The sequence below is a fragment of the Triticum urartu genome, chromosome 7 (assembly GCF_003073215.2).
Source record: "Triticum urartu cultivar G1812 chromosome 7, Tu2.1, whole genome shotgun sequence".
Lineage (NCBI taxonomy): Eukaryota > Viridiplantae > Streptophyta > Magnoliopsida > Poales > Poaceae > Triticum > Triticum urartu.
Window position 1 is genome coordinate 286,789,498 of NC_053028.1, and position 15,449 is coordinate 286,804,946.

Here is a 15,449-nt window from a genome sequence, read left to right on the forward strand (position 1 = left end):
GTATTTATATCAAAGAGCTGATACAGTATATTGTGATATACAATATATGATGACAACAATAATCATGTTCTGATTAGAACATCATAAAAATGGACATAAATAAATAGATCATTAAGGAGACTAAGGGACTAAATGTATAGTCTCCAAACATGTCAGTTGATGCATATTCAATCATCATGCTCTCCATGCTCATAGGGTCTCGTGACAGCTTGATGGTGTCACGTTGAGGGTTTGAAGTGAGTTTCAAACAATTACCCTTGAGGTCCTTTGCGTTCCGGTGGCGTGGCTTGGATTGCACGCGCTATCCCATGGGATGCAAGACTGATCTTGATGTCCATGACCTGCTTAAGTAAGTTGTGGCCATTGAGGACAAGAGCCTCAAATTGCTAGCCATCGATTACTTATAGGGGCAAGCCAGAGATAATTAATTTACAAGAAGTAAATTAAAAATAATCATGATTTTGTAATAAGAATGCAAAATTTTGACTCAAGTGTGTAACTTGAAAATGCTTAACCTCAATTGTGGGAACATAACACATTGAAGATCATACAGATCTCACAGTAATAGAGATAGTTTGTACATGGACAGTAGATCCAACTCATTACCTTGTGTTTTCCTAATATAATGAGGGAGATGTTATTGTCAAAATTTTACAAGTTTGTTGTGTGGAAGAAATCAATCTCGACCATTATGACATGTTCATGAAGAATGACAATGTGGTAAACATATAGAACATATCATCTTCGGTGAAAAACCGGTACTTTATTTATATTACAGATTGCGTAATATAAATACATCTTAATGTTGCAAAATTAATAGATTTCAAGAAGGTGGCTCGAAATCATTAGTGTGAATCTTAAATTGCTAAGAATAACACCTTGAATTTTGCATATGTATTTGTAAGAAATTAAAAAAAATCTCAATTGCAAACATATGTATTATTCTCGACATGTAGCAAACATGGAGATACATACATTCGGAATATATCGTACTCAACAAAAATACACTACTATTGTAATGAATAATAATGGTGTTGCAGATTTGATGCTCAAGTACAAAAAAACTTGAATTGTATATACCTCAGATTAAATGAGATGATTTTGCATCAAGTTGCTAGATAATTCAGCAGGGTGAATTAGTATGTTGCGAAGAAAATTAATCTCAATCGCAATAAGATTGTTTTGCGAGAGAAAAAAATTCTCAATCATAAATCAGTACTATAGAGATACCAAAGTTATCTTTGCAAGAGATTAAAAATCTTAATTGTAAATAAACGTACGAATCAATGGATTCGAGGTTTCTCATTCATGAGAGCTGGGTTGTGAGGCAAGCCGCCGCATCGCAAAGGATGCAGGCCATGGTCGCCTCCACTTCGGGAGCTTGCGACGGCCTTGGCTGCCTTCTGAGGAAAACCGGGTTGGGAGTCGACTAGGAGTCTAGGATCGACTTCGACGCTACGCGCTGAAAAGCGCGGTCGGATGTGCCCGCGTCCGGAGGCAGACACCGCTCGAAGGCTCATGCATAAACAACAATGAGCCTGAGGGCACACATTCAGGTTACGAACATTATAACGCGAAATCAAAACAATCATTAGATTGTCCTGCTCTTTTCATTAATCTGGAGGGCTAATCCGTTAAGAAAAGAACTTATCGCGAATAACAGAAAACGGAAAGACTCCAATGGAAATATCCATAAAGGATAAGGTTTCCATGTAGTACTATCCATCCCGTGAGATTCCCATGGGAGAAATTGTAACCGCCGCAGAGCCTTGCCGGCTTGCCGCGCTGGTCATCGCTGCATGAGCGTTGCGCTGCCGCCAGGCATCGCTGGCCGAACGCATTCGCCGTTGGAGGTTGCACCGTCCATGGCTGCCTTGCCTGAGGAAAAACGAGCCGTTGGACAGAGCCGTGCTCGACGCCATGGCGAGGCCATGCGCTCGTCGCCTGGGAAACCAGGCCGGTGGCTGGAGAAGTGCGCGCCACCATGAATCCCATCGCCTTGGGGTGAGGCAGTCACGCGGAGGTGATGCCCATGGTCGCGCCATGGACTGGTAGCCACTTCAGCCGCCACAGAAGCACGCCGGCGCCGCGGTGTGCGCCGCGTGCCAGGAAGTACATCGCCGATGCGGTTTCCATCGCGGGCCTGCACGCAAGGTGCATCCAGGGCGCGCGTCACCGTCGTGCCGCGTCGGGGCCAGGGCTTCTGCCGGCTTGGACTGGAACGACCCGGCCGAAAGATGCGGACGCTGGAGGAGCCGCTCCCCGAGGAGCCTGGCCGAGGGCCGCGTCATCGGTGCGGCAGAGATGCAGACCGAGTGCGTCGACTTCCGCTTCGCCGGGGCGCGACGCACGGCCGGGCACGGGGCGGCCACCGCGTAGACGGGCGCGGTGCCGTCTAGCGTCGGGGCTGATGTCTCCTCTGCACTCGTGGCGCGGGACGCTTTTTGGACCCCGCGCGGGCGACGAGGTCGCGAACGGAGAGGACAAGGGCCAGGCTGCGTCGTCTCTACTGAGGGGAGGTTCATCGGCGTCCATTCGCTCGATGGAGAGCAACGTGGCAGAAGTGTTGAAGTGTAATCGAGAGAGACACAAATGATTCAAGTGTTCTTTATTGATGAGAAACACATATTTATATAAGGCCAAAAGAGACTTAGAGACACGTCTGTTCAGAAGAGATGCGAGGAACCACCGCGTCGTTTGCCAGAATAGCAACCGCACATGGGGAACTAATAGCAGGGATTAATCTTTAATCAAGTAAATTGATTAAATCCTAACAGTCTGGAACCGCCGCCCCAGTCCGTGATGACTAGCGACATCCTTGTTCTCTCTTCTTGGTGGTGAAATCCATCCTCCACATGCATCTACGTACAGGAGAAATCAATATATTGCTTGATCATCAATTGATCACAAGAAGACAAAAAGGGAATTAAAAATCTGTTGATAATGTCCCGCAGTTGCCGATCTAATCTCCATGGCTTTGTGCCGAGAGCAAATCTCCATGGCTTTGTGCCGAGAGCAAATCTCCATGGCTTTGTGCCGAGAGCACCATCGAGAGGCATCTCCTCTCTTCCTTTTAGACCGAATCGCTTGATTGATTTTGCGCCACGCGCCGGAGGATGTGGCCGGCGGCTGGTTTCCACGTTGTCGTGGGAAAAACTCAATCCTTGGGATTGCTCCGCGAGAGATTGTGCTGATAACGTGTTAAAGAGTAAAACGAAAGACAAGAGAAAGAGATGTAAAGGTGAATCCTTGTTCTGATTGGGTTACACATATATATAGCCCCTGAAGGGCTGTCTCCGAAGGGGCACGAGGCAGGAAAAGTAGGGATTAATAAAATTAATTAAATCCTAACACAAGGAATTGTTGATGGCTTCTAATTCTGCAAGAATCAGAGGAAGTATCTCTCTGAATTGTTTCTGTTCAATGCATCGTATTACTCTTTTTTCCTTCATGAGTTTACTAAACAGGTTCTCATAAAGGTTTTTAATGAGGTAATATAACCATGAGATCATATGTCATACTTTCTGTTTTCCCACCAGGATTTTTTAAAAAGTATATAACATATTTATTGTTCTTTAATTCTATGGATTTTTCTCATATTGAGTTAAACAGACAATAAAGACAATAATCATTATATGTTGCGGCATTTTCTCCTTATTTTTCCTAGTGGGTTTGAAGGAGTTTTGGCAACATATCAAACACATCTATCCTCATTTTTTTTCCACAGGGTTTTTGAAGACTTCTGCTCACAAGATCAAGCATTGATTAGGGGGAGTGCTAGAATTAATTAATCATGTGTTAATTATGGGATTAACCCCTACTTATACTAACTGCAGGCAGTTGTAAAACTGCCACGTCGGTTCCTGCCAAACAAGCACCTCCTCTCAACAGACACCTTTCCAATGGTGTCCTTTCTCTTATATAAATAGGAGATGCCATCTAATAAAGAAGGGAGTTGATTCATTTGTTGCCTCTCTCGTTTTCCTCTCAATAATTTTCTCCTTATTCTTTCCATCAAGTTTGAAGGAGTTTAGCAACATACAATACTCCTCACATTTTTCCCATAAGAGTTTTTGAAGGAGACTTTTTCAAGATGATGATATTACATGGACAGGTGTAGATTAGCAGGAATGTTAAAGCTTAATTAACATGTGTTAATTATAGGGAATCTCACCTTGTACCAACCGCAGGCAGTTGCCAAAGAGGCAACTATCGCATAGGTTCCTCCCTTCTGCCTGTATAAATACCTACAGTCATTTAATGAAAGGACACTGACTCACTTTACATCGGCAACTGTCGCATCGGTTCCTGCCATCTCTCCCGAAAGGATGCCTCTAAAATGTGTATCTTCTACCAGTATAAATACCTACAATCATCTAATGAAAGGACACTAATTCACTTTACATCTATCTCAATTGTTCTCTATCGATCTCTATCTTAACAGAACCTGCCAGGTTTCCATGCGTTAGGCTACCATGCGAGCCAACTCCTCCAGAGGTTGGAGATAAAACGGAACCTGTATACGATGGATGGGAAATGTCATACACGCTCTATGTATTGTCGTTTCATGTATCACGTGAGAAATCACGGTGTGGATACCGATGGTTCCAATATGAATATATGGAGTGACCCTCGCATTACAAGAAAATTATGGTAACCGCATCCCACAACTGGCGGCAGGAACACATCTCTAGCCTCTCCGTGGCCACGGTCTTGCATCTCAAGCTCTCCGTGGCCACGATCAGCTGGGAGCCAGCATGAGGGGGTGAACTTAACTGGGATCTCAATCAGCTGCTTTGCTATTTCTCTGCTGCTAGCTCTGCTCGTAACATAACATTTGGTGTTCTGGATAATTCTGGAAGTGCTGGGAGACATGATTGCCCCTTTGATCAAGTAATTAGTAAGTTTCTGTCACACTTTGTTTCAGTCAGCGTATGCTGTAAAGTCTGGCAGTTGTGTTTTTGTATACCAGTCTTTACAAGGGGAAAAATAACCAACAGTTTCATTTCTGCCTAGTAAAATCTTAATAACAGGTCAAGAGTTTTCAAGCGTGTGTGGGCATTCAGACATGAACTCAACAAATTATATGGTCAAATATACTCCCTCCGTTCACTTTTGTAAGTCATTTCAGACAGCTCAAAATGGGCTGTTTTGTACATTGTCTGAAATATCTTGAAGGTCTCATAAAAGTGAACAGAGGGAGTATATAAAGAAACAACAATAAGTACAATAAGTACTGATCTTACAGGGTATAATCAGTGACAACGAGCACATATAAGACAAAAGGGAGGCCTTCAGGACCACTCATATTGGGAAATGTGAATAAACAAACATATATAAGTAAATCAAGTAAGAATTTCCCAAAAATATTAACCAGAAAGGGGAGGGACATATCAGTAGAACTACTTCCATGAGACAGGGGATCTACTTCACACCAACAAACCAACCCTGAATCAATTCTGATCAATCAAACACATATGAAGGTTACCAAGATATTGCCAACTATGTTGTTCCTGATGCACGAGACATTAAACTTGCGTGACTAGACTTGGATACATGGCAACTTCTATGCAAATACATGGGAGAGTGGACTTGGTCATTCAAATATGCTTCACAATCCTTCAATTTAGAGTGCATGACCACTTTGACATTTAACATGATCGCCAGGCATGCAACTCTGAATTATAATAGGAGAGGCCCCTAATTCTACACTAGAGTTAATTAAGGTGGGGAGAGGTGATCAGTACAACAGAGCAACCACATGTACTCCCTCCGTTCCTAAATATAAGTCCTTTTAGAGATTCCAATAAGGGACTAGGAGCAAAATGAGTGAATCTACACTCTAAAACATGTCTATATACAAACATATGTAGTTTGTATTGAAATCTCTAGAAGGACTTATATTTAGAAACGGAGGGAGCATAAAGGATATATACATATTATCCTAGGTATATGGACAGATGTGCAAGACGAAGAAAAGAGTTGATATTACTAGCACGGCTAAACAAACGAGCAAGTGCTTTAAGAAAGTTAGCGTTACACATGATAAAAGACTGATATTGTCTGGGTCACGCCGCGAGATAACAAAATACAGTAGACCATAAATACTAAAGCAGACACACATGCGACCTCGAGAATCTAATGGATACTGAACAGCAAGATTATTGCATCGTCCTTTTCACGCTTTCACAACATGGGCTGACGAACCCTACGAGCCACCGGCGGAGAATTCGGCGCAAAGCGTTACACCAAGCAGGTTCGATCGCTCGTATAAACGGTAGGTTCGCCAACCACCTGACCCGCACGACTTAACGCCTACCACGAGGCCCACCAGCTGACCTCGGACCAGGAAAGCGCGAGAATTGCAGCCTTAAATGGGCTGATTCACGATCGTGTTCGTCAAACTTATAACCTGCAAAATGAATCGTGACGGTTTATTTCGCTTCGTCGTCGGGAGAACATAACGAACCTCAAACGTTAACGCCAAGCCATCAAGAATTCAGGTGTGAGCATTAGATCAAACGCATAGGAAAAGAGATACAGTAACAACTATAAACTGGAATGGATTGGCAAGGATACATCGACGTGGATGTTCGAACTGTACGCAACGTATAGATGGTCAAATGACTAAAAACTAATCTCTAGAACCAAGATTGCAAATTCTACACATACAATAAAATGCCCTAGAAAAATCATGGTCTGAATAAATATCCTAGTATTATCGCAGCGCAGCGAAAGGTGAGTTTTTGGCTATTAATGCCAGCTAAGGTCAACTGGTCACTATCCCTAAAGCACAATCTACCTATGCAGTAGATATTGCACAAAGAAAGTACAACAGACAATTGATCATGCTTACCAATTTCAAAGCAAGCATGAGAAGAAATTAATGGGGAATGCATAAATATGTAAACCAAAAATGAAAACATACAATACTGAATATTATCAGAGATAAAATTATGATTATCTATACAACTACATAATCCAAATCTGCAAGCGCAAGTATTTTCACCTTGCAGGGCTTCAAGTGCGATAGTAGCTTGGGCAGGGCTATCAAAATCAACGAAACACAGGACATGAGGATCTCCACCAGGCTGCAGCCAAGTTGACAGGTCAATATATGTCATCATTAGAATATAATATACAGGTTATTAACACAAAATAAACCAACAAAAGGGCAGAATATACATACGTGTCTTGACTCTTTGTTGACAAGCCTCACTTCACGGAAACCAACAAAAGGGCGGAATATATCTGTAGTGGAGAAGGTGAAGGAGCAAAAGCACTTATGGTGCGAGATGATACACTTCTAAATTCTCAATGGTGCATCATATTGAACAAGCAGTTTGTCAGGGCATATAAAATAAATGGAGAGGGACTGAACAACAAAGATAAAGGCTGCAAGAACAAGAGTGTCATTAACCAACAGGAATGGAACTATATGATGAATATCAGTGGTGTGACATCAAAGAATACTCGACCATCAATTAAGAAATGAAGTTAAGCACATCATGGTAGCAATATAGCTTATAAGGATACGTGAAACCTCCCTGCGCGTGCAGTTTGCAGGCAGACCTTCAATATACAAGGTGTTGGATGCATCCGGGGGGAGAGGAGGCTCAGGTCTTGCACCATACCCCATGGCTCTGCTGTCCATACCAACGACACCCATCATACGGCGGTCATCAACAGGATATCCACTCATTCCACCACCAACCATAGCAGCTCCACCCATGGCACCAACAACTGCCCTACTTGGTTCATTGGCTGCCACGGAAGGCATCTAGAAGCACAAGAACAAGGCTAAAGTATCAAGACAAGTGCTCAGAATAATTATGTGAGTTCTTTACAACGAAGTTAACAATACCCCATTGCGTAAGTAGCGGTCGTAAGATGCTCCAATTGCTTCATTGTCTCTAAGTGAGTGGTAACCTGCATTTTCCCGCGGATAATATCCAGCCATCTCTTGTCCTCCAGGACCATCTGCAAAAACAATTAAAAAACAAGGTTTCATGTAAATCTCACTAGCCAACAATATCTTTAATTAATATAACCAGCAAGCTAAGAATATTCAGTAGATAAATAAGTCGTAAAAAGGGCATAATTACAATGAGAAAATATGGAAGCACACTAACAGTTAGAGAAGTTAGAGTAGCTACATACAAACATTTAACTGTCATGAGAACTCCAGGATTTCTTATAAGGCAGGCAACACCAGTAATTACACACCATTGATCCACACATACATTTGGTACCAACTATTAAAAACCGGTATACTGAAATCCAAACAACCAACAAAAAGCTCTGACCAAAATTGAGCTACAAGAGCCAGATTTGAAGAGTACATCCATTATGTTTCCTCTAGTAAAGGAGCTGGGGAGGCAAAGTGATGTGGCAACAATTATTGCACCCAAATCATGTATCACTCGAGTTTTTCAAGTCTGCAAACATCTCTCGGTATCGTTCTTGAAAATACTCTGGACAGATTTGTGGTAGAAAATCAACCCTTTTTAGACTCTAAAATAAAAAGTAGTACTTCTGGTACGGGTATCGATCTAGTGCTATGATAATGCTGGAGTATCACCACCATATAGGCTAAACCCGCTACGATGTTTACAAAATTAGTGACCGTATTACTGGATCTAAGCAATATCTCATCTACAACTATATAAAAACCAAAACTACCACTAACCACGAGACAATACAGACACGCAAGCACAAACAACGACATAAAGAGCAAAACAACCATCATAGCGAGAACAAAAGGATCCAGATCTAGATTCTAGGGGGCAGATCCGAGGGCCGCGAACTCACCGCCGTAGTCTGGGCGCGCGCGCTTAAGAGACGGCGCGGCCGCCTGCTGCTGCTGCTGCTGTTGCGCCATCGCCGCCTGCTGGTGCTGGTGCTGGTGCTGCTGCATGCCCCCCGCGGCCGTCGCTGCCTGCGCAACGGTAGCTGCCGGGGCCATCCCCGCCGCGGCCGCCGCTGCCGCCACCATGGCCTGCTGCTGCCGCGCGTCGGCGTACCTCCAGTAGTTCTCCGCGGCCATCGTTCGCCCTCGTAGGCTCACGCGGGGGGCGATGTGGGGGGCGAGGCGAAGTCTTCGTGCGGCTAGGGTTTCCGAGCACGAGAAAGAAGGGCGAGAGAGAAAGTGTTTCGGTTTGGTCTCGTCGTGTAGGAGAGAGAAAGATAAAGAGAGATCGGATGGCATCACGTGGCGGTCGATTGTTAGGAAAGCGTACCATATGTTCGTCTGGGCCGCAGAAGCTTCGCGACCGAACGGCTCCGGCGTTCGGGCCGTGATCCAATATCATGTATGGGCCGCTGTGATAGTTTTTTAGCCTACTAGTAGTAGCACAATGGTTTGCCTAAAGAAAAGCATAATGGTGCCAGCTGAGTATGTTCGCGGGAGCTATATCTCGCTCAGGGCGAGATCGAATAAAGTCTCGCCTGAAAGATTTCCTGTGCGATACAGTACTAGCCCAGCCTGTATTCGTGCATACATCATCATCACTTGCTCGCTGCTGGCTCGCTGTTGATTCGGTTCCCTCTATGTGACTTTTATGTTTCATTTCTTTTTTATTCACCTTTTTTCATTATTTTTGTTCTTTCTTTGTTTTTCACTGGGATATTTCGTTTCTTTCTCGGTTTTTACCGATATATTTTTCATTTCTTTTTTCTTTGGTTTTTTCTTTCTTTCTCTGTTTTCATACACAGTTTTGAACAATTTTTTAACATTTTTATGCCTACTTTTTTCATACATATTTTATATTTTTTATATATCAGGAATATTTTTATATACACATTAAAAAAATCATATACATGGGTAACATTTTTAAAACATATTTTTATGTCTACCTTTTACATACACTTTGTACATTTTTTTGTATACATTGGAAACATTTATATGCGCGTTTAACATTTTTAAAGTACATGGTTAAATATTTAAAAACATATATCTTTTGATGTCTGCTTTTCCCATAAACATTTGTACATTTTTTGTCTTAAAAACAGAAATATTTTCTATATACATGTTCAACATTTGTTAAAAGAAAACGTTTACAATCGGACTGCCGGCCGAATTTCATAGTCGACGGGAACGTCTCCTCCCACTAAAAGGCAATGTCAAGTCTGAGACTTGAACTCTGGTAGGCACGAGATAGCACTGTGCTCCTAAATATCAACCGCGGGTTGGTTCGCAAGTGGGTTATATATTAACACTCAGCTGCAGCACGGATCCAAGAAGTATTCTGAGAGTATAAAGTGAATCATGTATTCCCTCAAAAAAAGTGAACCATGTATTAATAAAGTACTAGCAAAAGAACACGTAGGTTGCAAATGGAAGAAAAAATGGAAGAAAAAGATACCACATGCCCATAACCTAAATAATCATAAGTCAATAAACCAATAGGTCCATGTTCTTTATTTCAACATGACACCTCATCTTGTTGCCATTTGTCCGTCGTTGCATTATTGCATACGATGATTATAGTGCTTATAGAACCACAACGCACTTGAACGTGGTCAATCGTAAGTCGTCTCTCTCGTGGCATCCAATGAGTTTTTTCTCTTGCTACATTTATTTCGTCTCCAATTTGTTTCGCGCTATTGATTAAGGTTGCACTCTAAATAGCATTTTTTAAATAGTTAAGAGGTAAAAAAATAACATCATATTCGAATTCTACATATTTTTCTAATCAAATTTCATATATAACATGTTAAAATTGGAGTTATGGTTGGATATTTCAAAAAACACATTTAGTTATGGTTGGATATTTCAAAAAACACATTTGTTCTACATAGACTGCGGGTTAATTAGCATAAAAGACATGGTGTTTTTTCTGTAAAAATGCAAAAAATGATTCAATTTGTCACTTAAAAGTAAGTTGCGGGTTGATTACCTGAAAAGTGTCGGGGGTTTGCATAAAAATCGAAAAACATTTCATTTTGCCACTTAAAATAGGACTGCGGATTGAATATAAGAAAACACAGGGACTTCTCTGCAAAAATACCGACGGCGTACAACCAGAAGCAGCAGGCGCTTTATTATTAGGTAAAGATTACTTATTTATAACTAATTGATATACATAGGTAGGGTGTGCGTGCGTGCGTGTGAGCGACTTCTATATATGGTATTGTGTTTAGAAAACTACTCCATCCGTCCGTAAATACTTGTCATCAAAATGGATAAAAAGGAATGTATCTAGATGTATTTTAGTTCTAGATGCATATCTTTTTATTCATTTTGATGACAAGTATTTTCGGACGGAGGAAATACTATGCATGTTGGCTTTTAATTTGATTGCATGTTGCTTTATAACTTTTTTGACATCAAAGTACTCTTTATTGCAAGGTAATCATCATATTACCTTTTACAAGAGTATCAACAACCTCTATGGGTGTATCTTTCATCCAGCACGTACACACCTTATATCTATCTAGTTTTTGCTAAATCGTGAGCAGCACAATTAGTCCCTCTAAGAGAATGCTCAAAAAAATGTGCGGAAAATCACACCAAGGTGATATATATCATCAAAAACTACCGTCCATAGACCGAAGGAGTGACCTCCATTTTTTATCGTCTCTATCACTTCGATATTGTCGAATTTCACCTCTATGCGGTTACACCCGAATGTAGTTGCCAAACTGAGACCAAACCGTAAGGCCGGTACCTTGGCCATAAGCGCATCTTTGCACTAATTGATTTCCCTGTTTCCCGCCGCGACGAATCTGCCATTCGAGTCTCTGATGACAGCGCCATACGAGCCCTTGAGTAAGTCTGGGTCAAAAGCCCCATCCACATTTAGCTTCATGTAGTTGCTCCTTGATCTTTCCCAGCCATGTCGCTAGATCGTTGCCTTTGCATCACTCGCCATAGTATAGTTAGCATCCAAAGCTTTGATTGTCATTGCCATGAACTTAGGTTTTTGGACCGTTTCATTATGCACTAACTTTCTCCTCTCCCACCATAAATATCAGGAACCAATGGCAATTGCTTCTGTTGAATTTCCCAGACCAAGGACCACACATTCTTCAGTTGGTTGTAGCAATAAATATTCTAGCACATCTTCTCTTGCATGATTCGCAACACATGCTTTATCAATAGAAATGTCCAAACCCAGTAACCGCCATACCTCTTTAGCTTTTCCACAAGTGACTAACCGGTGCTTGTGTCACAGCCCTAGAATTTGCTTGCCATTAGTTGCCTTAAAGCATCCATGCATCATCTTAATTTTTCAATTAAAGTTGAAATGGGGATGACAAACCCTAGCACCAAAATTAAATCAAATAGGTTCAACTTAAAAACATTTTCAAGAACCCAGAATGCTCTTTAGAAAAGTTCATCATTTTTGAATTGATCTAGAACCTCTGACAAAAATGGTGCACACCTTTCTAGGTCATTTTTGGATTTTTGAATTAAATCATAACTACTTGCATTTGGACATTTAAATCCTATACATAATTTTAAATGTCCAAATAATCTTGAAAGTATTTTAAGGTTGTTGGAAATAATCCAAACATATGCCACAATCATTTTCAAGATTTTTCAAAATGAATTAGTATTTTTACTAATTCAAAACAGAATAAAAGTAATAGAAAAACTGAAACAGAAATGGAAAAGAGAGAGAGAGAGAGAGGAAATACCTCGCGCCTACCTTCAGCCCAGAGGCCCAACACTGTGCAGCCCAGCAGTAGCCCGACCCACCACAGCCACCACCGTCTTCAACCTACTGCCAGTAGGCAGGAGGGCGTGTGCCCAACACGCCCGCGCACGCGCCGGCCACCTCCTCCCTGCCTGGTTGCTCCCTCGCTGCCCTGGACGCCTCCTGCGTCGCCACGCAATGCCTCTGGTCTTCTCTCACCCTCCCCATGCTCCTCCTCCCCTCTGTCTCTCTCCCTTTCGCACGGTCCGAGCGCCACCGTCGCCGCCGACAAGCACCACCGCGGCCACTGCCTCCCCCTCGCCCCTGGACATGCCCAGGAGAATCGCCCCATCGCCCACACCCTCTCCGCTGAGTCAAGCAACGCCAGACGCCCTCGAACGTCGCTGACGCCGTCGTCTTCAACCTTCTGCTCCCCAGATCGCTGGAGATGCCCGGTCGTCGTCCGGCCTTCCCCGACCCCACTTTGACGGTCATCGCAACCGCCGTGAGCCACTGAATCTTCTCCCTCCCTCCGTTTTCCCTCTCGCACGTTGTAGCCGCCGTGCCACACGCACCCGCACGCGCCGCCGCCTGCGCTCGCCACCGACACGACTTCGGCGACCTTTTGGTCCGCTCGTCGTGTCCATCGCACTCGCCGCTTCGCGCACGCCCTCCCTAGCGCGTTAGCTTCCCCGCCTGCACCCCGAAGCGCCTCCCACGCTTACGCCCGAGCTCCGGCTGCCGCGGCCGAGCTCCTTGCCGTCGCCACGGACCACCCCACGGCTAGGCATGGCCATGATCTGAAGCGCCTCGTCGCGCTGGTTCCGTAGAGCCCAAGAGCGCGAGCTCACGTGGCCGGAATCGCCCGGCCAGCGAGCCGCCGCCGCCCTGTGAGGTCACCGGCGAACCCCGGCGACAGCTGACGTGGCATCGTCATTAGCTCTAATGACGGGGCTAACTAACCTCCCTAGCTCACTGGCATACGGGCCCCACGCGCTAATTAACCCCAATTTATTCCTGCTTAGATTTAACCTAATCACGGTGGCCCCACGCGTCAGTTTTGACTGTGCTGACGTGGCCATTGACCGGGCCCATAGGTCAGTGACCCTGACCAGCACTGTGTCACTGATCAGTGGGACCCACTAGTCAGGTTTGACCTGGTTAGCCTCAGTTGACTCACTGAGGTCATGCTTGCACAATGCTGACGCAGTAATTGATTTTCTAGATTTAAAATAATTTAGGAAATTTCAGAAAATAGCTAAAACTTCTAAAATTCATAGTAATTAATCTATAACTCCAATGGAAATAAGTTATATATGAAAAATGATCAAAAAACTTTAAGGAACCCATCTGTACCATTTCCATGCATGTTTGAACAATGTTTGTCCTCTGTTTTGGACAAAACAAATAAAGGGCATTTAAATAATCATATATGGAGTTGGAATTTGAATCATGTATCCAAACCAACTTCATTTAAATCATAGCTAGATGCATTAGCTCAAATCACAGCATATTGCCATGTCATGATCATGCATCATATTGTGGCATTGCATTGATTGTGTTCTTTCTCGGTTGCCGGTGTTTGTCCCCTCTCGATAGACGTGTACCGACGACGAGAATGATGACACCGACGAAGTGTGTTCCTCTTCAGCAGTGTCAGGCAAGCAAAAACCCCTTGTTCATTCCGATACAATCCCACTCTCTCGCTCCTGCTCTCTTTTACTGCATTAGGACAACAACGATTCAACTGTTACATGCTGCGGTAGTTGAACCCCTTTCCTCTGCATGACCTGTCGTTGCCACAGTAAATAGATGAAACCCACTAGCATGAGTAGGAATTGTTTGAGCCCTGATGTGCCTACTCATTCATGCTTGCTGTCATGCCTGCTACTACTTAGAGTTGAGTCAGGTCTGATTCATCGGGAATGAATTGGAATGTGGTGAATATGTCCTACTGTTGAGAGCTAAGTGTGTGAACATGATTTGGTAAAGGTAGCAGTGAGAGGCCATGTAGGAGTACATGGTGGGTTGTCTCATTGCAGCCGTTCTCAGGAACCGAGTTCTGTGTTTGTGATCCATGAACAGTTACTACCACACATTGGGTTCCGGTAACTCGGCCCCTCTCGGCTTATTAATCAACTCGATCTCTGTCCAGGAGTTGCAACTAGTTTCTGGTGTTTGTAGGTAGTGTTAGTAGTCTACCAAGTGGCACCCGGTACAGGTGGGCTTGGGACAGACTAGGCACAGTGGCATGGTGTACCAAGTGGCACCCGGATGGTGGGCTTGGGAACCCTGCACACATCGTTTGGGGCCGTGAGTGACACCCCGGCCGGATCTCCTTGCGGATGGAACCCGAATAGGCGATAAACCTGGACAAGAGACTTGTGTGGTTAGTCAGGTCGTGGTCGACTCCCTCGCCAGGCTTCCGCTTGAAGGTTGCCGAGGTACATGACGTGTACATGGTGGTAAGTGGCGAGAGCGTGTGTGAAGAAGTACACCCCTGCAGGGTTATCATTATCTATTCGAATAGCCAGATTCCTCGGATATGGAAAGTTGGACCCCTTGCATCATTCATAGACAAGTGAAAGTGGATACTCTAAAATGCGCAAGATAAGCATGAGTGCTATGGATGGCGTTCTCGTAGGGAGACGGGAGCGGATCCATAGTGGTGTATTGATATGGTGAATATGTGGACTCGTGTGCGCCACCTCAAAGAGTTATTTGCGATAGTAATCAGGTTAGCCACTGAGTCAAAGCTGGCTTGATGCAGTTAAACTCCACCACCCCCTTTGTTGCTACCAATGCATA

General features: G+C 43.7%; 1 protein-coding gene across 2 annotated transcripts; it reads right to left on the minus strand.

Annotated features, from left to right (window-relative positions):
- Positions 1-2,583: 2,583 nt before the first annotated feature.
- Positions 2,584-9,174, minus strand: LOC125524681 (RNA-binding protein 1-like). Of its 2 annotated transcripts, none has more exons than XM_048689716.1 (6): positions 8,812-9,174; positions 7,865-7,980; positions 7,537-7,780; positions 7,190-7,251; positions 7,010-7,091; positions 2,584-2,861 (listed from the first exon to the last, which is right to left on the minus strand). In XM_048689716.1, the coding sequence occupies exons 1-6, from the start codon at positions 9,044-9,046 to the stop codon at positions 2,764-2,766; spliced, it is 837 nt and encodes a 278-aa protein (XP_048545673.1). In that variant the 5' UTR covers positions 9,047-9,174; the 3' UTR covers positions 2,584-2,763. The 2 variants fall into 2 exon arrangements, with proteins under 2 accessions (XP_048545673.1, XP_048545672.1); XM_048689715.1 differs by lacking the exon at positions 2,584-2,861 and adding an exon at positions 5,964-6,412 and having other exon boundaries at positions 8,812-9,173.
- Positions 9,175-15,449: the final 6,275 nt, after the last annotated feature.

Bases quoted from the DNA above. Each gene is read 5' to 3' on its own strand.
- LOC125524681 (XM_048689715.1), bottom strand. From the start codon at position 9,046: ATGGCCGCGGAGAACTACTGGAGGTACGCCGACGCGCGGCAGCAGCAG. The intron at 7,092-7,189 runs GTATGTATATTC...ACTTGGCTGCAG, and splicing joins TCAACAAAGAGTCAAGACAC to CCTGGTGGAGATCCTCATGT. The intron at 6,413-7,009 runs GTGAAAATACTT...TTCATTTTGCAG, and splicing joins CGCACTTGAAGCCCTGCAAG to GTTATAAGTTTGACGAACAC.